The sequence below is a fragment of the Microplitis mediator genome, chromosome 4, assembly GCF_029852145.1.
Source record: "Microplitis mediator isolate UGA2020A chromosome 4, iyMicMedi2.1, whole genome shotgun sequence".
NCBI lineage: Eukaryota > Metazoa > Arthropoda > Insecta > Hymenoptera > Braconidae > Microplitis > Microplitis mediator.
Window position 1 is genome coordinate 10,069,356 of NC_079972.1, and position 24,646 is coordinate 10,094,001.

A 24,646-nucleotide genomic window follows, 5' to 3' on the forward strand; every position below is an offset into this window, starting at 1 on the left:
CGTTATACATTCCGGAAAATCAGGAAGAAATTAGGATTTTATCACTCTTTATAAAGATTATAAACATTAAGTTCTGCCCAAATCTATCTGTTTTTTCAAGAACAATTGTACACGAAAATTGAAAGTTTTATTTTAAAAATTTTTGTAGTTTAATGCAATACAAAATTTTATTGGTCTTGAAGAGCTTAGTTCAACAAAGTGTAATTTTAGTGTACTCATGTTTTATAATTTATAATTTATTTAAATCAAATTTCTGTACATTCAATATTGTTTATGAGTATTAATATACAAGCAATGTAGTAATTTTTTCATTTTTCCGCTATGAAAGTGAAAAATTTTAAAAAAAAGAGAAGTAATGTTTTTTAGTAATTCTCACACAACTGAACGTATAAAACAAAAAAATAATTTGTTTATAATATGCATTACCTCCTTTTAGAAATATTATGCTTTAAATGATACCATTCATCGTGGGTTGATAGTGAACTTTCTCTATTCTCTTCATTTATATACCCCCCATCAGAATAGTTTTTAATATCCAGTAAAGTTAATAAAATCATAAGACAAAACCATTTCATCGTATCTAAATACTGATCATTCATTTTTAATGTTGTCTCCACGAAACACTTTTTAAAATGCGTCCGTCAAAATTGAAAGTAACTTTAGGAAGAGTTTAAAATATAAGATCACACTCGAGTCTGGTATAAAAATACTACAAAATACTGTGAAGCGCAAGTGTTTATAAAATATGTCGACCCCTATTTCAACATAATGATGACGTCAGCCATCCATAGATTTTTAGAAAGGGACAGTGTGTTGAATAGATCTTTTTTATAATTTATCTTTATTATTCATTGACCATAAATTATTAGTATTAAAATTTCAATGTCGCGATTCTAAGAAATATATAACTATTTAAATATAACCTCATTGTTATGGTAAATCATTGAAAGACTGAAAATAATATTAAAAATGAAAAAAAAGCATGTAAGGTACAACGTCCGGTGATGGAATAAATCGCTACAGAGCTAGAAATTTTGAAAAATTGATTATACAAAAAATTATAAAATTCATTCGAACTTTTCTAATCAAATTGAACGATCATTTCTCTGAGTATTTCGAATTTTCTCAGGTACTCTGTTTTCACCTCCCCTCCCCCAACCCCTACATACATATACTATTTATAATACTTTAATTCATTTCAATTAAATTATTTTTTCATTCTAAATATTTTAGTTTGTCTGATAAAGAGGCATTCATAGCTTGAGCATGATCTCTGTCAAGAAGAATATTATATTTGGCTGTGATATACTTAAACGCTATAAATCCACCGTAGCCGGGTTTGCTTTTGTAAAATATCCCTAATCCACCTAGAGCGATTGGTGGATCAGTAACAAGTTCACGCGAATCTAAGAATGGTACGATTGCGACATTTTCATCCTTTAAAGAATATACTGATGTTGAGAAATCGACGTAGTTCAATCCTGGAGTACTTAATTGTAGCAACTGTTCATCTAAACTAGCTGGATTTTTAGAATATTCTACATCAATATTATGCCTGTAATGAATTATAATAATAGTGCATAAAACATAATATTGTTTATTTTAAAATGATAATTAACTACCTAGCTACATCTGTATCAGGTGTTGGATAATACCATTGATCGTGAATTGATGGGAAAGTTTTTTTTTTATCATCATACATAGCTGATCCTCTTATTGCTAATGATATTCGCGTTTTATTTCTCACTAAGAATTTGACTCCTGTTGATGTACACATGCAGATTATAGAAATGATTTATTAATTTATAAAATAATTGCTCAACAGAGCTAGTCGGAGCCCTCAAAATTTTTATGCTAAACACAGACTCGAATATTAACGTACGAAAAATTTATAATTTTTACAATATATACGATACCTGTTACTAAGTGCCCATCAGGCAGTTCTATGTCATCTAATTCAAATGCTCGTATATTATAACTGAGCTTAACTGTATCAGGACCTATTTCAGGATGCCGTCCATCATCATCTATCCATCGAACGGTTTGGGGGTCTATAGTACCATTGACTAATTTACCTTCTCGAATTCGTATCATAACGATATTATTTTTAACAATAAATCGTATTCCGGTGACAACTCTATGAAAAACAGAATATTTTTTAATTGGCCATTTTAAATGTAATTGGATTTTTAATTACCGACTATCAGCACCATCAGTGTAATGTTCTCTTAAACTTATTGTTCGTATACTAGTATCTTGGTCGACTTGTTTATCGCAAGCACATAATTGTCCTAATCTAGAATTATCTCCATTAGTACATGCTGATCTCCAATTTGTATTTTTAGCTTTCGTAAAATTATCATTCTGAAAACGTTGGCAACTGCTATCTCTTGAATAGTCACTGACAAAAATCTAAAATGTGTTTGTATTTCTTTACTTTTTTTTTAACATTACCAGGCAGCTTTGTAGGGATCATATATTTAATTATCGTGATGTGAAACAAACTTTGGCTTACAAGCGGGCAGTTTAAGCTGTATACGACGCCATCTGACAAAGCTGAAGGATTCCAAAATACTTGTGTACCGTCGCATTCTTTTTCTGGTTTTGTATCTCTCAAGTATTCTGCATTCTGATCCCAGTACCATTTTGTATTAGGTTCATAATACGAAACGTGATTTTTCAAACGAATGTACTTCCTACCTAATAAATTGTTGTAATAAGCATATTTATTCCAGAGTTGATTAAAAAATATCAAACCTTCAGCCCATTCCTGCGGGTCACAGTCTTGTGATTTTTTATAGGTCGTATTATCGATTTTATTCAGATAACTGCTTGCAGAAGTGGTCATACGAACAGCTGCTTCTTTACATTGTTCTAGTATATTTCTCTGTGCAGGACGCCGATCGTCTTGAAAAAAATGAATAATTCTTTGGTGATTTATACTTGAATAAAAAATTCAAAAAAGAAAACATGTTCTGACGGGATCAGGGAACACCTTCTGTCATCTTGTTTTATGCGTGCATAAAAAAAATATGTAAATTATGGTAACCAACCTGTATTTCCAGGACTTCGTCGTTGAAGCTCGTAAGCCATATAAATTATAGTGTATCCTTTACTAACGCTTGCTAACATAGATTTATAAAGTTGATATACTTCATTATAAATTGATGATTTACCGCAATAATTTCCATTGTTCTGAAAATAATCATTTTAAAAACACATTTCATTGTTTTGGAACGAAAAATACTTCTAGAGTTAGGCTTATATAATATTTTCAAATGGTATATTTTTATAGAATGGATTTTTCTACGAAAATGGAACTTTATATGTAAATGTAGTTTTCCGCATATTTTATAGTTTAGAAAACGTTATACACTAATGGAAAAAATTTAAGGATCAAAAAAAAATTCTAAATTTTTAGGCGATTTTCAACAGGCTAACTTTGAGAGAAATGACCGTGCAAGAAAAATAAAAAGGAAATTGTAGCTCCAAGTATCTACTTTTTGGATTAGAACTTCAAAATTTTTTAGCATCAGTGGCTTTAGAGTAATCTTAGAAAAACCAGCGACAAAAAAATGTTCAAATTTAAAAATTTTTTTTTTTTTGGTCTCCGGGCGTGGAAAAAATTATTTTTGCTCAATCACTGCGAGGATCGGATACCTTTATTATTCAGCTTTAATTCCTTTTTTTATGGACCTTGATACGTCTACTTCTCGCCGAGATATCGGTCTTCAAATGAAAAAGGATCCATTTGTCTTTGATTATCGATATCTCAGAAACCAATGATCGCACAGAAAGTTAATGGTGGGTTTTAAAAACTTGAATAAATTCCCTTCAACGATTAGCCATTGCTTTTCCGAAAAAAAAATTTTTTCCTATCGTCACATGAATTTAAAAATGCAACAAAAAAAGGGCTTTTTGTGGTTTTTTGGAAAATCAAGCGCTGAAACGAAAAGATTGTGGAAATCGATAATGTTGACTGTGCATTTTACAGTTCAATAAGTCCACAATTACCCTGCAGAGAGGCAGATTAATCCAACCAGCTGTTTTTGTGTTTCACGCGATCAAATTTTTAAAAAAATTAAAGGATCACGTTTTTTGCTCTGAAAAGCTCATAATCTTTAACAAGATGAAAACAAACATTTTTTCTGAGCCTTGTCCACAATTTTATTGCAGACAGTGCTTAAATTTCCAAAAAAGAAAAAACTTTTTTTTCGAAACAAAAATTTCGAAAAAAAAATTTTTTCAAAAAAATTTTTTTTTGGAATATCTTTAGGAAATTTACAAAACCAACACCCAATAATTTTTAACACGTTTACATCGCTGCATTCCGTGATTTTACTGATCTCTCAGTCATTAAATTCAAAAAAAATTTTTTTTTTTGAAATTTTTGTTTCGAAAAAAAAGTTTTTTCTTTTTTGGAAATTTAAGCACTGTCTGCAATAAAATTGTGGACAAGGCTCAGAAAAAATGTTTGTTTTCATCTTGTTAAAGATTATGAGCTTTTCAGAGCAAAAAACGTGATCCTTTAATTTTTTTTAAAATTTGATCGCGTGAAACACAAAAACAGCTGGTTGGATTAATCTGCCTCTCTGCAGGGTAATTGTGGACTTATTGAACTGTAAAATGCACAGTCAACATTATCGATTTCCACAATCTTTTCGTTTCAGCGCTTGATTTTCCAAAAAACCACAAAAAGCCCTTTTTTTGTTGCATTTTTAAATTCATGTGACGATAGGAAAAAATTTTTTTTTCGGAAAAGCAATGGCTAATCGTTGAAGGGAATTTATTCAAGTTTTTAAAACCCACCTTTAACTTTCTGTGCGATCATTGGTTTCTGAGATATCGATAATCAAAGACAAAAGGATCCTTTTTCATTTGAAGACCGATATCTCGGCGAGACGTGGACGTATCAAGGTCCATAAAGATAGAAATTAAAGCTGAATAATGAAGGTATCCGATCCTCGCAGTGGTTGAGCAAAAATAATTTTTTCCACGCCCGGAGACCAAAAAAAAAAAAATTTTTTTAATTTTAACATTTTTTTGTCGCTGGTTTTTCTAAGATTACTCTAAAACCACTGATGCTAAAAAATTTTGAAGTTCTAATCCAAAAAGTAGATACTTGGCGCTACAATTTCCTTTTTTTTTTTCTTGTACGACCATTTCTCTCAAAGTTAGAGCCTGTCGAAAATCGCCTAAAAATTTAGAATTTTTTTTGATCCTTTAATTTTTTCCATTAGTGTAGTTAAAAATTAAAACTTTTTTGCAGTCCTTGGAATTTACTAGATATTTTGTAGTACATTACGATATTGCAGTTATTTTTATTCGGGCTTTTCTCGTAAGCAAAACTCTAGACTCAAAACAAAACTTTAGGCTTGTTGATATAATTTATAATCCAGCATTCTACTTCTTTACTTTCTAAAAATTGGTTTCTAGTGAACAATTATATTGAGAACTATTGGAAACACATGTTTTTTTATTTTGTTACCAAAACTTCAGAATTCTGATGATTCACATATAAAATGGAATAAGTAATACGTATTGATGTTTTAACACTTGTGACTTATCGCTTAAGTATACTTAAACATAATTCGGACGTAAGGCATCAAAATAGTGTATTACACACCACGGACTGCATCTCTTAATATGAATTAGTGAAATGAGTGAATATTTACTAATTCATTTTAGATAGTAATTGATGCGTTTTTATAATTTTTCAAGAAAAAAAATTTAAAGTGAAAAAATCATCATAATTTATTACAAATTTAATTTAAGTGAATATTTTCAAAATTGCGCTCAGCCTGCGGTTTTTAGCTTAACGTTCGTTCCCTCTCTTAAAAAATCCGTTAGTTTCTTATTTAAGCTGTATGCATAACGCCCTATACTTGTCTTTGAACAAGTATAGGACCATGTGTTGATCGAGTAATGGTACATCATAACTTTCAGTAAGTGACTATGGCAACATTCAACGGCTTCGTTTAAATAATTAATAATAATCAATTATCAACATTACTCTCCGAATTTAAATTTTATTCAAGTATTCATAACTGCGACAAATACCCATACAATGACAAAAAAAGTTTTTTTTTTTTCATTTCATTTATCAACTTATATAGAGTGGGTTAATCTAACTTCAATAAAAACTGAACGGATAATACACTGTAAAAAATTTCAAGTTTGCCGTGTGATGTGAATGATTTCGTGTGAAAATTTTCAAACACCGTGGATGTGAAAGTTACAAACACTTACACGTCAATAGACTTATGAATTTATTAACTTTGAACTATAAAGTACCTTGTAAAGGTTTTATAAGTATCAATAACAAAGGCTTATACATATATGTACTCACACATTCACATCCATATCTTGATATGTATGATCTTATGATCAGACAATGTGTGGATTTTGAGCTGATAACACTGAACAATGTAAAAGTTAATACTCATACCGTGTTAAAAGAACACCTGTTGATGGTTCACATCGACAAAATTTCACACTCTCAATTCACACAGAAGATACTGTGTAAAGTCCGCGAGGACCATTTTCACACCAAAAATTTATTACAGAGTAAGTATTTTACCTTACATAAGAACAAATTAAGTTTATATCTTACTTGTAATCTTAAGTAGTATTTAATCGCAACTGAAAACACATTTTCCTGAAGGCTATTTAAGTCATTTTTTGCTAAACCACTTATCCAATGACCTATTTTAAGTAATTTGTCTAAATATTTGTTACCTTTGAGCGTCTTTCTGACATATTTTTTGGTAGCTGTGACTGGATCAAATTTTAAATGGCGTATATCACGCAATAGGTGATCATAACCATTGTTAATTTCTACTAATATTTCTAGGATATTCCTTAGAGAATCTAAAAGCCGTTCGTTTGTTTTGTTAATTTCTTCTTCATTAAGGGCTGCTCTAATCGTAGATTCCAAACTCTTAATTGCTGCTTCAGTGCTGTAAGATTTCTTACTTATAGTATTTATATCATCAAAGATTCTGTTTTCTATTTTTTTGCAAAACCTTCTTTGAAAGTTCAATTTCCGAGCGTTGTAAGTCGTGCCAAAAGCGCCCATTATTATATATGGAGCCTTGCTTATACATTTTACTCAACCGCATTTAGGCTCTAGATATCATATCATGTACCGGTTTGACTTTGCTATACTAACGTAGCAATAAAATTTCACGAGCTGTAAGTTCAAATTATTTTGCGCTTTATATACGGAAAAAAATAAATAGAACTGGCTACCATGTCAGATAGTAATCAGTGCCATCTGTAGAAAAAAAAAATTGAGACAGCAGTGGGTCCTATCTACGTAGTACTGGCTACTCTCTACATTGTACTCAGCACCATGTCGGATGTTGCTCACTACTATCCTACATAGTACACTCTTACATATTGCCCAGTTCTACGTAAATAGCAGCCAGTCGTATGTCAGATAGCAAAGGTTACTTTTTAAACATATTACCGACTGCTGTCTGCAGATAGCGCCTGCGTCTTTGTCAACATATTGCTGGTTACTGTGTATCATAGTAGAGAGTTCTATGTAAGATAGTAATGAGTACTATCTGAGATATTTTTTTTCGTAAGGACTTAAATAATTTTTTTTCAGGGATGACGCTAGTATTTATTATTGACAACGAACAAATAAAATTATTATCATACCTAAATTAATTATGACTTATTCAACTACGTTTACGTATTTAAATATATAATTATCAAGGCCAAGAATTTGGTTTTTTTAAAAGGGAGAGATAAAAGATGGGAGGAGCTGAATTTCTGATTGGTTGAATTTTTATAGATTTGTATTTGCTTATTTGAATGGAGTGAAAAGAGCGATGAAACACAAATAAGTATAATCAATGCAAAACAAATATACTAGTCACATAACCATGTATATTTGTAATCATGATGTGGAACTTCATTGGTTGAAACTCTAAAATATGCAGTCAACTATATTTTGAATGAATAGAAGCTGTCCAGCGTGCAAACCATGTTCCAATTGGGGAAAAATTTGCAAAATGATACCCTTAGTTTAAATTCATTCAAAATATAGTTGGGAGCATATTTTAGAGTTTCAACCAATGAAGTTCCACATCAAGATTACAGATATACATGGTTATGTGACTAGTATATTTGTCTTGCATTGATTGAACTTATTTGTGTTTCATCGCTCTTTTCACTCCATTCACATAAGAAAATACAAATCTATAAAAATTCAACCAATCAGAAATTCAGCTCCTCCCATCTTTTATCTCTCCCTTTTAAAAAAACCAAATTCTAGGCCTTATTAATTATTAATTATATATGATATTTTTTTGATTTGTTTATATTTATTTATATGACGTATTTAAAAATATAATTACATCATATGAGTTCGTTAATTGCTGAACACTTAAATTTTAAATTTTATTTTATAAAATAAGTTTATTTCATTTACGGTAGTAAATTTATAATAATAATAATTATTATTATAATTAATTTATTTCCAGAAATGAAAAAAAACGTAATTTATAAAATAAAATTCTAATTTCCAGTGTTCATTAATCATAATTAATAATTGTTGTTATAATAAAGTTATTATCATGAATGAAAAGAACTTATTTTATAAAATAAAATAAAAAATTTAAGTGTTCAGCAATTAACGAACTCATATGATGAATTATATTTTTAAATACGTCATATAAATAAATATAAACAAAAAAAACTTATATATAATTAATAATTATATATTTAAATACGTAAACGTAGTTGAATAAGTCATAATTAATTTAGTTATGATAATAATTTTATTTGTTCGTTGTCAATAATAAATACTAGCGTCATCCCTGAAAAAAAATTATTTAAGTCCTTACGAAAAAAAATATCTCAGATAGTACTCATTGCTATCTTACATAGAACTCTCTACTATGATACACAGTAACCAGCAATATGTTGACAAAGACGCAGGCGCTATCTGCAGACAGCAGTCGGTAATATGTTTAAAAAGTAACCTTTGCTATCTGACATACGACTGGCTGCTATTTACGTAGAACTGGGCAATATGTAAGAGTGTACTATGTAGGATAGTAGTGAGCAACATCCGACATGGTGCTGAGTACAATGTAGAGAGTAGCCAGTACTACGTAGATAGGACCCACTGCTGTCTCAATTTTTTTTTTCTACAGATGGCACTGATTACTATCTGACATGGTAGCCAGTTCTATTTATTTGTTTCCGTGTACTTAACGACGGGACTGTATTTAAAGTGACGGAAACGCTACCATATTTCGCGACCACACATTACTTTGAATCGCTCATGAATAAGTGCTAATAAAAAAGTACATTTCAATAACAAAAATGAATAGTCGATTAATTCATTTGAATACAACTGACGTATTTCTGAAAGATTTGATTTGCAATAAATCTTAATTTTACATTTCTGATAAATTGAACTTTCATAGCAGGGATTGCAAAGAATACACCTCCTCATGGAGTAGGGTGTTATACACTTCGGAAAATAAGGAATAAATAAGGATTTTATCACTCTTCATAAAGATTATAAACATTGAGTTCTGCCCAAATCTATACGTTTTTTCAAGAATAATCGTACACGAAAATTGAAAGTTTTATTTTAAAAATTTTTGTAGTTTAATGTTATACAAAATTTTATTGGTCTTGAAGAGCTTAGTTCAACAAAATGTAATTTAAGTGTACTCATGTTTTATAATTTATAATTTATTCAAATCAATTGTCAGTACATTCAATATTAATTATGAGTGTATAATATACAAGCAATGTAGTAATTTTTTATAACTTCCCGCTATGATTAAAAATTTTTAAAAAAAGAGAAGTTTTTTTTTTAGTAATTCTCACACAATCAAACGTATAGAACAAAAGAATAATTTTTTTATAATATGCATTACCTCCTTTTAGAAATATTATGCTTTAGATGATACCATTCATCGTGGGTTGATGGTAAATTCGCTTTATTCTCTGTATTAATACACTTTCCGACAGAATAATTTTGAACATCCAGTAAAGTTAATGAAATTATAAGACAAAACCATTTCATCGGATCTAAATACTGATAATTCATTTTTAATGTTGTCTCGACAAAACACTTTTTTAAATGCGTCCGTCAAATTTGAAAGTAACTTCAGGAAAAGTTTAAAATATTATAAGATCACACTCGAGTCTGGTATAGAAATACTACAAAATACTGTGAAGCGCAAATGTTTATAGAATATGTCGACCCCTATTTCAACATAATGATGACGTCAGCCATTCATAGATTTTTAGAAAGGGACAGTGTGTTGAATAGATCTTATTTATAATTTATCTTTATTATTCATTGACCTTAAATTATTTGTATTAAAATTTCAGTGTCGCAATTCTAGGAAATATATAACTATTTAACAAAACCTCATTGGTATGTTAAATTCTCGTAAGGCCAAAAATAATATTGAAAAAAAAAAATTGTATCTAAGGTACAACGTCCAGTAATTGATTAATTTGTTATAGAGACAGATATTTTGACAAATAAATTAAATAATAATTTTTAAAATGTACTTAAACTTTACTGATTGCATTGAAAACTCATATCTCTGAGTATTTTGTATTTCCTCAAGTACCCCGTTTTGCTCCTCCCCCCAGCCGTAATATACATATTTATTTATATTATCTTAATTAATGTCAATTATATTTTTTTCTCATTCTAAATATTTAAGTAAGTCTGATAAAGTAGCATTGATAGCTTGAGCATGATCTCTGTTAAGGAGAATATTATATTCGGCTGTGATATACTTAAACGCTATAAATCCACCATAACCGGGTTTACTATTGTAAAATATTCCCAATCCACCTAGAGCGATTGGGGGATCAGTAACAAGTTCGCGTGAATCTATAAATGGTATAATTGCAACATTTTCATCTTTTGAAGAATATACTGATGTTGAGAAATCAACGTAATTCGATCCTGGAGTACTTAATTCTTTATTATCATTATTTGAATCGGCTGGATTTTTGAAATATTTTATATCAATACTAGTTCTGTAATATGAAATAACATGGGTTATAATACTTAGGCAGGGGATAAAATATAGTATTTTTAATTTTAAAATTGTAATGCATTACTTTGGTTTATTTTCATCAGGTGTTGAATAATACCATTGATCGTGGATCGATGGGAAAGTATTTTTTCTATTATTGTACATATTTGATCCTCTCACTGCTAATGATATGTGCTTTTCTTTTGTCACTGTGAATTTGACTCCTGTTGACATAACCATTTAGATTAAAAAGTGATTAATTAATTTATAGAAGAATTGCTCAAAAGAGCTAGCCATAGCCCACTAGATTTTTAGATCGAACAGAGACTCGAATATTAATGTACGGAAAGTTAATAATTTTTATGATATATACAATACCTGTTACCAAGTGCTTATCAGGCAATTCTATGTCATCTAATTCAAACGCTCGTGTATCATAACTGAGCTTAATTTTATCAGGACCCACTTCAGGATGATGCCCATCATCATCTATCCATTTAACGGTTTCGGGGTCTATAATACCATTGACTAATTTACCTTCTCGAATTTGTATCATTACGATATTATTTTTAACAATGAATCGTATCCCGGTAATTACTCTATAAAAAAACAAAATATTTTTGGATTGGCCATTTCGAATAATCAATTAAAATTTTTTATTACCGACTATCAGCACTATCAGTGTAGTGTTCTCTTAAACTTATTGTTCGTATACTAGTATCTTGGTCGACTTGTTTATCGCAAGCACATAATTGTTCTAATCTTGAATTATCTCCATTAGTACATGCTGATTCCCAATATGTGTTTTTAGCTTTCGTAAAATTATCATTCTGAAAACGTTGGCAACTGCTATCTCTTGAATAATCACTGACAAAAATCTAAAATGTGTTAGTGTTTCTTTATTTATTTTTTAACATTATCAGGCAGCTTTGTAGGGATCATATATTTAATTATCGTAATGTAAAACAAACTTTGGCTTACAAGTGGACAGTTTAAGCTGTATATGACGCCATCTGACAAAGCTGAAGGATTCCAAAATACTTGTGTACCGTCGCATTCTTTTTCTGGTTTTATATCTCTCAAGTATTCTGCATTCTGATCCCAGTACCATTTTGTATTAGGTTCATAATACGAAACGTGATTTCTTAAACGGATATAATTCACACCTAGATAATTAATTGATTAAATAAGTATATCCATTCCAGAGTTAACCAAAAAAATATCAAACCTTCCGCCCATTCCTTTGCGTCACAATTTTGTGATTTTTTATACATCGTCTCATTGATTTTATTCAAATAACTGCTTGCCGAAGCGGTCATACGAATAACTTCTCTTTCATATTGATATAATGCAATTATTTGTGCAGGGCGCCGATTATCTTCAAAAAAAAGAATAATCCTTGCTTATTTTTATTCGGATTGGAAATAAAATATGAAAATATGTTTTGGCAGGATCAGGGGACACCCTTTGACTTCTGGTTTGATGAGTGTATAAAAAAAATATTTTAATTATGGTAACCAACCTGTATTTCCAGGTCTTCGTTGTTCGAATTCGTAAGCCATATAAATCATAATGAATCCTTTACTGACGCTTGCTAACATAGATTCATAGAGTTGATATACTTTATTATAAATTGATGACTCACCGCAGTAATTTTTATTTTTCTGAAAATAATCATTTTTAAAACACATTTCCTTATTTTGGAATTTGGAAAATATTTCTAGAGTTAGTTCTTCAACGTCGGCTTATATTATATTTTTAAATGGTATATTTTTATACAATTAAACTTTATATGCAAATGGGACTTTGTATCTAAATGTAGTTTTTCACATACTTTAAAGCTTAGATAAAGCTGAAGTTAAAGATCAGAACTTTCTTGCAGTCCTTGAAATCTACTAGAAATTTTGTAGTATATCACTAGATTGCAGTTATTTTTATCTGAGCTTTTCTTTTAAACAAAACTCTGATCCTAAATAAAAGCTTCAGGCTTGTGGCTATAATTTATAATCCGGCAATTTACTTCTTTAATTTCTGAAAATTTTTTTCTGTTGAACAATCATGTTGATTAACATTGGAAAACACGATTTTTTTTATATTACCAAAATTTTAGAATTCTGATGATTTATATTTAAATTGAAATAAGTATTACATTGATGTACCAAGGTTTTGAACTTGTGACCTATCGCGTAGCTACTTAAACATATTTTGAACATAAAATATCAGAATAGTAATTTTACACACTACGGATGAAGGTGGAATGTCCCGATTCGCGTGTTTGACACCCTCGCCTTTGGCTCGGGTAAGCAATTACTCTCTAAATCTAAATCAGTGATTAATCAATGTTTCACAGCTATAAGAATACCGAGTGGTATACTTATAGCGGTAAAATAGTGTACATACTCTTTTTTTCAGTGGTTTTTACTTTTTCTCACCTCCGGGCAAAAAGCGTCAACTTTCGTCCCGCTGTGCAAAACGAAGTGACCGCTTTCCGCCTCCGTCGAGGAGAAAAATAGTATACACTCCTCGGGAAGTAAATAAGAAAGCCTCAGATCACATGTTTGTTGACCTCGGCTTCGCCTCGGCCAACAATTACATGTGAGTCATTTCTTACTTTACTTCCCTAGGTGTGTAATATACTATTTCAGATTCAGAGAGTATACACTAGACTGTTTCAAATTATGCGACTATTTTTTTTTTTTTTAAGAACTTTGAAAAATCGAAAGGGTATGTTAAAATATGTTGACAGTTAAGATATGACCTCTTAATATTGATATTTAGAGGTGGCTGTTTATAATTTTCGGTTTTTTATTTAGTAACATGGTAAAAAATACATAACTTCCGAAGAAATCAAGATACGGAAAATTTCTTTCCAAACATTTTGTAGCAAATTTACCAATCTACAAAAAAGGTCTTTTATGATTTTTGCATAAATTCAACCATTCACAAGATAACCGACGTCAAAGTTTGATACAATTCGAAGAACTTGTTTTTGCTCGTTCTGAATTTTATACCATGTCGACTAATGAGAATTCAGGAATTCTTAATACAGTTTTTTGTTGGAAATTAAATGCTCTTTAAAAAAAGTCTCTTATCATTTTTTGATAAATCCATCTGTTCGAAAGTTATTGGAGCATGAAGTCAAGTTAGAGTAAATTTTGAGATCTTTTTACTTTTCCGGCGAAACTATCGGACTTATCATAAAATGTCATAGGATATTTTTTGTAGACAATTTTATTTTCTAGAAATTATCATTGATAAAGTTTTTTGAAATTCTGCATTGTTTTCTAGTTATTTCCATTTTAATGCCAAGCTCTTAAAATCGATAAGAATTATTTTTTTTTCGGTGCTTGGCAATAAAATAGAAATAACTAGAAAACAATGCAGAATTTCAAAAAACTTTATCAATGATAATTTCTAGAAAATAAAATTGTCTACAAAAAATATCCTATGACATTTTATGATAAGTCCGATAGTTTCGCCGGAAAAGTAAAAAGATCTCAAAATTTACTCTAACTTGACTTCATGCTCCAATAACTTTCGAACAGATGGATTTATCAAAAAATGATAAGAGACTTTTTTTATAGAGCATTTAATTTCCAACAAAAAACTGTATTAAGAATTCCTGAATTCTCATTAGTCGACATGGTATAAAATTCAGAACGAGCAAAAACAAGTTCTTCGAATTGTATCAAACTTTGACGTCGGTTATCTTGTGAATGGTTGAATTTATGCAAAAATCATAAAAGACCTTTTTTGTAGATTGGTAAATTTGCTACAAAATGTTTGGAAAGAAATTTTCCGTATCTTGATTTCTTCGGAAGTTATGTATTTTTTACCATGTTACTAAATAAAAAACCGAAAATTATAAACAGCCACCTCTAAATATCAATATTAAGAGGTCATATCTTAACTGTCAACATATTTTAACATACCCTTTCGATTTTTCAAAGTTCTTAAAAAAAAAAAAAATAGTCGCATAATTTGAAACAGTCTAATATATATATACATCCTATGATCTGATAATGTATAAATTTTGAACTGATAACACCGAACGGAGTAAAAGAACTCTTATACTCTGTTAAAAGTACACCTGTTGATAGTTCACAACGAAAACATTTCACACCGTCAATTCACACGTAAGAACCCGTGTAAAGTCCGCAAGGGCCATTTTCACACCAAAAATTTTTTACAGAGTAAGTTTTTATATCTTATATATAAACAAATTAAGTTGATATCTTACTTGTAATGTTGAGTAGTGATGAATTGCAATTGAAAATACATTCTCCTGAATGCTATTTGCTCTATCTTTTGCTAAACCACTTGTCCAATGACCGATTTTAAGTAACTTGGATAAATATTTGAAATTGTTGAATTTATTTTTGAGATAGTTTTTCGTAGCTGCGACTGGGTTTGTTTTATAAGTGAATAAATGATGCAATAATTGTTCATCATAACTAGTGTCAATTTCTTCTGATACTTTCAATATCTTCTTTAAAGAATCTAGAAGACGTTCATTTTCTTCGTCAATTTCTTGTTGATAGAGGGCTGCTACAATTGTAGATTCCAAACTGTTAATTGCTTCTCTAGTGCTGTGAGATTTTTTTACTTATACTGTTCATATCATCAAGATTTTGTTTTATATTTTTTTTGGAACATCTTTTTTGAAAGTTCAATTTCCGAGCGTTGTAAGTCGTACCGGAAGTGCCAATATAATATATCAAGTCTTACCTATACATGTTACTGAATTGTAATTGTGCGTTAAATATCATATCATTGCACATTTTTGACTTTACTATACTAATGTTTTAATAAGATTTCACGACCTGTGAGTTTACTCAATTTTGCTTTTGATAACTAATGATGAGACCGTATTTAAAGTGACAGAAACGCTACCACATGTTGCGATAACACATTACGTTGAATCGCTTATGAATAAGTGCTAATGAAAAAATAATAATTAACTTATTAAAAAAAATAAACCGTTAATTAATTCGAATAACAACTGTCGTATTTCTGGAAGATTTAATTTGAAATAAATCGTACTTTTTATATTTCTCGAAAATTGAACTTTCATATCAGGTCTTGCGAAGAATACACGGAATAATTATCCTCGTTTAAATTGCTATGGTGTGATAGTAAAAGCTGGATAGTGTTGGCCACCAGCAAAAATTGAAACAAATATATGCCAAAATTACTATGGCCGTAGAAGTTTTCGCATGTACTTATTTCAATTTCCGATAAGTGGCTAATATAGTCCGGCTTTGCTATGAAACCATAGCATTACAAACAAAAATAAGTTTTCGCGTAATGTATCTTACAAGCGAAGTAAGAAGTGAATATGACAATCGTGAGACACCATTTGCTCAAAGGTTTTGTTACATCGACAAGAGGAATCGTATTAAGCATTTTAATGAGTATCGCTTATGAATCTTCCTCATGGAGTAGGGTTTTATACACTCCGAAAAATCGGGAATAAATTTTGAGTGGATAAAGATTTTATCACTTTTCATCAGGATTATTAACATTTAGTTCTTCCTGAATCTATACGTTCTTTCAGGAATAATCGTACACAAAAATTAAAAGTTTTATGTTACCAACCACTTGAGATTTTTTTTATTTATCGGAGTTCAATGCAATACATAACTTAAATGGGATTGAAGAGCTTAAGCTTAGTTCAATAGAGTGTAATTCTAGTTTACTCATGGTTTATAATTCATGAATATTCCAAATAAATTTTCCTTACATTATATATTAATTATTAGTTTATTTATATAGAAGTAATGTATTAATTTATTCAACTTCCCGCTATAAAAATTGAAAATTTTCAAAAAAAGAGGAAGTTGTCCTTTCAGTAATTCTCACACAACTAAGCGTATAGAACAAAGAAATAATTTGTTCATGCTATGCTTTACCTCCTTTTAGTAATATTATGCTTTGGATGATACCATTCATCGTGAGTTGATGGTAAATTTTCACTGTTTTCGTCATTCATACACTTTCCAACAGAAATATTTTTAATATCCAATAAAATTAGTAAAATGAAAAGACAAAACCATTTCATCAGATCTGAATACTGATAATTCATTTTTAATGTTATCTCAATGAAACACGTTTTAGAATGCGGACGTAAAATTTGTAAGTAACTTACGGAAGAGTTTAAAATATCATAAGATCACACTCGAGTCTGGTATAAAAATACATCAAAATACAGTGAAGCATAAGAATTTATAGAATATGTCGACCCCTATTTCAGCATAATCATGACGTCAGCCATCCATAGATCTTTAGAAAAGGACAGTGTATTGAATAGATCTTTTTTATAATTTATTCCAGGAAATATATATATATATATTACTTATATATAACTATTAATTGAATCATTATTGTTATGTTAAATTATCGTAAGACGGAAAATAATGTCAAGAGAAAAACAATGTATGTAAGGTACAACGTCCAGTGATTGATTGATTCGTTATAGAAATAGATATTTTGATAAATAAATTACTCTCTTATAAACATGAATTAGTAGAAATAAGCGAATATTCACTATTTTAAAGTGCACGTCGAACCACTTATTCCAAAAAGTGGTTCAATTGGCACTTCGAGTTAGTGAATATTCACTTATTCCACTTATTCGTGTTTAGAGAGTAAATTAGTCATTTTTAAATTTATTTTAATTTTTCTAATCGAATTAAAAACTCATTTCTCTGAGGATTTTGTAATTTCTTAAGTACCCCGTTTTGCTCCCCCGCCCCTGAATACATATATGTATTTTGAAATATTGTAACGAATGTGAAACTGATCTTTAAAATATTTGAATAACCAGAAAACAAATGCCTTCTTCTCTTATTTTATAGAAGTGCGAGTAGAGACTGTCAATCATAATTTAACATTTCAACAGCATATAATCTGTACATCAATAAGCTATATCTCTCTTGCCTTTCTTTCAATACTAATCGTGGTGTTGTTATTTTTAATTTAAGTGAGTTATTCTTGTAGTGTATAAACGATATTAATTATGAGTTACCACTTGCGTCAATACTTTAATTAACTTCAATAAAAAATTTTTTTTATTGCGTTCTAAATTTTTAATTAAGTGTAATAAAGTAGCATTTATAGCTTGAGCATGATCTCTTTCGAGAAGAATATTATAATGAGCTGTGATATACTTGAACGCTATAAATCCACCGGAGCCGGGTTTACTTTTGTAAAATATTCCTAATCCACCTAGAGCGATTGGTGGATCAGTAAAAAGTTCGCGTGAATTTATGAATGGTATAATTGCAACATTGTCGTCAACAACTCAATCCTGGAGTACTTAATTGTAGCAACTGTTCATCTAAACTAGCTGGATTTTTTGAATACTCTATATCAATATTATACCTGTAACGAGTTATTATAATAGTATAGTGCCTAAAACATAATGTTCTTAATTTTAAAATTATAATTAATTACCTAGCTAGATCTGGATCAGGTGTCAGATAATACCATTGATCGCGAATTGATGGGAAAGTTTTTTTTTATCATTATACATAGGTGATTCTCTTAATGCTTATGACATGCGCGTTTTATTTCTCACTAAGACTTTCACTTCTGTTGATGTACACATGCAGATTAACAAATGATTTATTAATTTATAAAATAATTGCTCAACAGAGCTAGTCAGAGCCCTCAAAATTTTGATGTCGAACATAGACTCAAATATTAATGTACGGCAGTTTCCGTTTTTCAGTACATCATTTGTATTTATTGTTAACATGAAATGATAAATAATTATTAATCATTGAGATTTTATTGTTTTTAATTGTACAATTAAACGTTTATGACTAAAAAGTTATTTGTGAAATTTTTTTCGATCATGGCGGCAATTTGTAATTAGTGGCCCCCATTTCCCTTCTTTTCTTTTAACAAATATTCGCATTACGATGAAAGATTAGAAAATAAGTAATATAGATTTCGTTACGAGTTGATAAGAATATTTTAATTAATTTCTATTAGATTATTCATCTATTGTAAATATTTAAATAAGTCTGATAAAGTAGCATTTATAGCTTGTTCATGATCTCTGTTAAGGAGAATATTATATTTAGCTGTGATATACTTAAACGCTATAAATCCACCATAACCGGGTTTACTATTGTAAAATATTCCTAATCCACCTAGAGCGATTGGTGGATTAGTAACAAGTTCGCGTGAATCTAAAAATGGTACAATTGCAACATTTTCATCTTTTAAAGAATATACTGATGTTGAGAAATCAACGTAATGCAATCCTGGCGTACTTAATTCTTGATTCTTATCGCTTGAATCAGCTGGATTTTTTAAATATTTTACATCAATATTGTACCTGTAATGAGTTATAATAATAGTATAATAGATAAAACCAAGTGTTCTAAATTTTAAAATTATAATAAATTACCTATCTATATTTGGCTCAGGTGTTGAATAATACCATTGATCGTGAATTGATGGAAAAGTTTTTTTTTTATCATCATACATATCTGATCCTCTTACTGCTAATGATATGCGGGTTTTATTTGTCACTGAGAATTTGACTCCTGTTGATTTACACATGCAGATTAAAAATTGATTTATTAATTTATAAAATAATTGCTCAAAAGAGCTAGTCATAGACGAAAAAATTTATGTGTCGAACACAGACTCCAATATTAATGTACGGATTGTTGATAATTTTTATCATTTATGCAATACCTGTCACCAAATGCCCATCAGGCAATTCTATGTCATCTAATTCAAACGCTCGTATATTATATCTGAGCTTCACTGTATCAGGACCTATTTCAGGATGCTGCCCATCATCATCTATCCATTTAACGGTTTGGGGGTCTATAATACCATTGACTAATTTACCTTCTCGAATCTGTATCATTACGATATTATTTTTAACAATAATTCGTATTCCGGTGACAACTCTATGAAAAACAAAATATTTTTTGATTGGCTATTTCGAATAATAATTTGAATTTTCAATTACCGACTATCAGTACTATCAGCGTTATGTTCTCTTAAACTTATTGTTCGTATACTCGTATCTTGGTCGACTTGTTTATCGCAAGCACATAATTGTCCTAATCTTGAATTATCTCCATCAGTACATGCTGATTCCCAATATATGTTTTTAGCTTTCGTAAAATTATCATTTTGAAAACGATGACAACTGCTATCTCCTGAATAATCACTGACAAAAATCTGAAATTTGTTCGTGTTTATTTATTTATTCTAGAACATTATCAGGCAGCTTCATAGGGAATATAATTAATCATCGTGATATGAAAAAAATTTTGGCTTACAAATGGACAGTTTAAGCTGTATATGACACCATTTGACAAAGCTGAAGGATTCCAAAATGTTTGTGTACCATCGCATTCCTTTTCTGACTTTATATCTTGTAAGAGTTCTGCATTTTCATCCCTGTCCCATTTTGTATTTGGTTCATGATACGAAACATGATTTTTTAAACGAATATAAGTCACACCTGAATAATCAATTGCTGTAATAAGTATATTTATTCCAGAGTTAATTAAAAAATATCAAACCTTCAGCCCATCTCTCTGCGTCACAGTTTTGTGATTTTTTATATGTGGTCTCATCGATTTTATTTAAATAACTGCTTGCTGAAGCGGTCATACGAACAACTGCATCTTTATATTGATCTAATACATCTCTTTGTGCAAGGTGCCCATTATCTTGAAAAAAAAAAAATAATTATTTGGTTATTTATATTTAAATACAAAATAAAAAAGGATAACATGTTATCACGAGATCAGGGGATAGTCTTTGCCTTCTTGCTTGACGCGTGTAAAAAAAGATGTAAATTGTGGTAACCAACCTTTAAGATTTCCAGACATTTGTTGTTCAAATTCGTAAGCCATATAAACCATAATGTATCCTTTACGGACGCTTGCTAACATAGATTCATAGAGTTGATATACTTTATTGTAAATTGATGATTCACCGCAATAATTTTTATTTTTCTGAAAATAATCATTTTAAAAACACATTTCATTATTTTGGAACTTGAAAAATACTTCTAGAGTTAAGCTTGAAACGTCGGCTTATATAATGTTTTCAAATGGTATATTTTTATAGATTCTTTTTATAGGATCTTTATATGAAAATGGAACTTTATTTATAATTGTAGTTTTCCACATATTTTAAAGTTTTGATAAAGTTAAAGTCAAAGATCAGAACTTTCTTGCAGTCCTTGAAATCTACTAGAGATTTTGTAGTATATCACGAGATTGCAGTTTATTTTATCCGCGCTATTCTCTTAAACAAAACTCCAAACAAAAAAGAAGCTCTAGGCTTGCCTGGGTTACAAATAAAACTTGATTCAGGCTCGCTTCACCTTATTTTATTTTGAACTTATCGAATTGCTGACGATTTTTCGATAAGATCTCGACTTTTTTTACTTAAATTAAATGGTTTTGAACTTTTTTCATCCTAATTTCAACTTATTTATATTATTTGATCTTAGTTTCGACTTATTCGTCTTTACTTCGAGCACGATGGTCATTCACCTTACTTTTGACTCGCTGAACCACGTCGAAAAAAAGTTATTTATTTGCCTTAATATATAAAAATAGTTTCACCTTAGTTCTGACTTTTTCGTCTTATAATTTAAGTCGAATAAGTCAAAACCAAGTCAATTTCGACTCGATTTCGCCTTTTTCGTCTTAAATCGTCACTAAGTAATCCAGTTAAGTCTAAATCAAGACGAAAACTTAATGGATTTCATATCTCCGTATAAAAGAGTCGAGTTTGTTTTCTGAAACACCTGTTGAACGTTCACACTGGAAAAATTTCACACCGTCAATTCACAAGGGAGAAACTGTGTAAAATCCACGAGGACCATTTTCACAAACAAAAATTTTTTACAGATTAAGGGAGGGCCGGGCAAAACGGGGTACCCCCCGAAATTTTATAAAAAAAAAACTTTTTTTTTTTAAGTTTAGCATTAATTAGCTTTAAACATTCTAAAATCACTATTATAAATTCGATTGAGCATCATCGTCAATTTTTTCCTTTAAACTTTTTCAAAAATCGAGTGTCAGTCGAAAAATGTTAATGACTTCGACTTTTGTTTTACGATAAAAACTATTGAAATTTTTTTTTCTTTCTTTGTATCAAATAATCATGTAAATTATCATTTTTTTTCATGTAAATTACTTACAAAAAATTTAATTTAATCAAATTCATTTAAAATCCAAAGAATTTTTTAATTTTACCTTTTTTAGAGGGTACTCCATTTTGTCCGCAAAAATAACAAATTTTTTTTTCAACGGCAACTAAAAATTTTTTCTATTCATTTTGATTATCATTAAAAAAAAAAAAAAAAACAATGATTTAGCGTATTTGAGTCCTCGAAAACTTAGTATTTCCTTAAGTACCCCGCTTTGCCCAGCCCTCCCCTGAGTATTTTTTACCTTTTATACAAACAAATTACGTCAATATCTTACTTGTAATGTTGAGTAGTATTCAATTGCAAAGTCAAATACATTTTGCTGAAGGCTATTTAAGTCATTTGTTGCCAAACCACGTGTCCAATCGCCGATTAAAGATAATTTGTCAAAATATGTGAGATCTTTGAACGTATGATCGAGATATTTTTTCATAGCTGCGACTGGGTTTGTTTTATAATTGAATAAATGATGCAGTAATTGTTCATCATAATTAGTGTCAATTTCTTCTGATATTTTTGTTATATTCTTTAAAGAATCTAAAAGCCATTTGTTTATTTCGTTAATTCTTTGTTGATAGAGGGCTGCTGTAACCGTAGATTCCAAACTGTCAATTGCTTCTCTAGGACTGTAAAATTTCTTACTTATACTATTTATATAATCAAAGATTTTGTTTTATAGTCTTTTGCAACACCTTCTTTGAAAATTCAATTTCCGAACATTGTAAAGTCGTGCTGAAAGCGCCAAATATAATATATCGAGCCTTGCTTATACATTTAACTGAACCGCGATTGCGCGCTAAATATCATATCATTACACAGTTTTGACTTTACTTTACGTAACGTTGTAGTAAAATTTTATGACTTGTGAGATTATTTAATTTTGCTCTTTATAACTAACGACCAAACCGTATTTGAAACGGCAAAAACGCTACCACTTGTTCCGATAACACATTACTCTGAATCGCTTATAAATAAGTGCTAATGGAAAAAGGATAAAGAAATAAGGTGATAATTTATTCAAACAACAACTATCATATTTCTGAAAGATTTGATTTACAATAAATCTGAATTTTATAGTTTTCACAAATTGAACTTTCATATCAGAAGCTGCGAAGAATAAACGGAAAAATTGTCCTCGTTTGAATTGCTATGGTGTTATGAAAAAGCCGGACCATGTTGTCACCTGCTAAAATTGAAATAAACACATGCCAACATGTCTATGACCATAGTAAAGTTGACAGCAATTAGATCTCAAATTATTAAAACCATTGTAAATTTTATAATAGTCATGGTTGCTTTTGCATGTGCTTCTTTTATTTTCTGATAAGTAGCTAATATAGTCCGGATTTGCTATGAAACCATAGCATTACAAACAAGAATAATTTTTTCGCGTAATGTATCTTACAAGCGAAGTAAAAAGTGAATATAACAATCGAGAGACACCATTTGCTAAAATGTTTTGTTACATTGACAAGAGGAATCATATTAAGCCTTTTAATGACAATCTCTATGTATCTTTTTGAAAAAGAGGAAGTTGGTCTTTCAGTAATTCCCACACAACTAAACGGATAGAACAAAAAATAATGAGTTCATGCTATGCTTTACCTCCTTATAGTAATATTATGCTTCAGATGATACCATTCATCGTAAGTTGATGGTAAATTTTCACTGTTTTCGTCATTCATACACTTTCCAACAGAAATATTTTTAATATCCAATAAAATTAGTAAAATGAAAAGACAAAACCATTTCATCAGATCTGAATACTGATAATTCATTTTTAATGTTATCTCAATGAAACACGTTTTAGAATGCGGACGTAAAATTTGTAAGTTACTTACGGAAGAGTTTAAAATATCATAAGATCACACTCGAGTCTGGTATAAAAATACATCAAAATACTGTGAACGTAAGAGTTTATAGAATATGTCGACCCCTATTTTAACATAATCATGACGTAAGCCATTCATAGATCTTTAGAAAAGGACAGTGTGTTAAATAGATCTTTTTTATAATTTATTGTTATTTATTCATTGAAAAAAAATCGTTAGATACAAATTATTTTTACTTTAATTCCAATGTCACAATAACAGGAAATATATAACTATTTAATAAATCATTATTATTATGTTAAATTATCGTAAGACGACAAATAATGTCAAGAGAAAAACAATGTATGTAAGGTACAACGTCCAGTGATTGACTGATTCGTTATAGAAACAGATATTTTGATAAATAAATTACTCTCTTATAAACATGAATTAGTAGAAATAAGTGAATATTTACTATTTCAAAGTGCACATCGAACCACTAATTCCAAAAAGTGGTTCGGTTGGCACTTCGAGTTAGTGAATATTCACTTATTTCACTTATTCATGTTTAGAGAGTAAATTAGTCAATTTTAAATTTA

General features: G+C 29.7%; 3 protein-coding genes across 3 annotated transcripts; all 3 read right to left on the minus strand.

The window, feature by feature from the left end:
* Nucleotides 1-9,764: 9,764 nt before the first annotated feature.
* LOC130666520 (uncharacterized) lies at nucleotides 9,765-17,193 on the minus strand. Its single transcript, XM_057467599.1, has 9 exons — nucleotides 16,946-17,193; nucleotides 15,274-15,581; nucleotides 12,556-12,697; nucleotides 12,262-12,411; nucleotides 12,015-12,199; nucleotides 11,697-11,911; nucleotides 11,412-11,632; nucleotides 11,119-11,257; nucleotides 9,765-11,034 (listed from the first exon to the last, which is right to left on the minus strand). Exons 1-9 carry the CDS (start codon nucleotides 17,019-17,021, stop codon nucleotides 10,695-10,697), a joined length of 1,776 nt encoding a protein of 591 aa, XP_057323582.1. The 5' UTR covers nucleotides 17,022-17,193; the 3' UTR covers nucleotides 9,765-10,694.
* Nucleotides 17,194-19,001: 1,808 nt separating this feature from the next.
* Nucleotides 19,002-21,037, minus strand: LOC130666796 (uncharacterized). The gene is made up of 7 exons (XM_057468068.1): nucleotides 20,884-21,037; nucleotides 20,591-20,740; nucleotides 20,345-20,529; nucleotides 20,029-20,243; nucleotides 19,746-19,966; nucleotides 19,453-19,591; nucleotides 19,002-19,380 (listed from the first exon to the last, which is right to left on the minus strand). Exons 1-7 carry the CDS (start codon nucleotides 20,963-20,965, stop codon nucleotides 19,041-19,043), a joined length of 1,332 nt encoding a protein of 443 aa, XP_057324051.1. The 5' UTR covers nucleotides 20,966-21,037; the 3' UTR covers nucleotides 19,002-19,040.
* Nucleotides 21,038-22,501: 1,464 nt separating this feature from the next.
* On the minus strand, nucleotides 22,502-24,111 carry LOC130667219 (uncharacterized). Its single transcript, XM_057468714.1, has 2 exons — nucleotides 23,842-24,111; nucleotides 22,502-22,862 (listed from the first exon to the last, which is right to left on the minus strand). The coding sequence occupies exons 1-2, from the start codon at nucleotides 24,012-24,014 to the stop codon at nucleotides 22,502-22,504; spliced, it is 534 nt and encodes a 177-aa protein (XP_057324697.1). The 5' UTR covers nucleotides 24,015-24,111.
* Nucleotides 24,112-24,646: the final 535 nt, after the last annotated feature.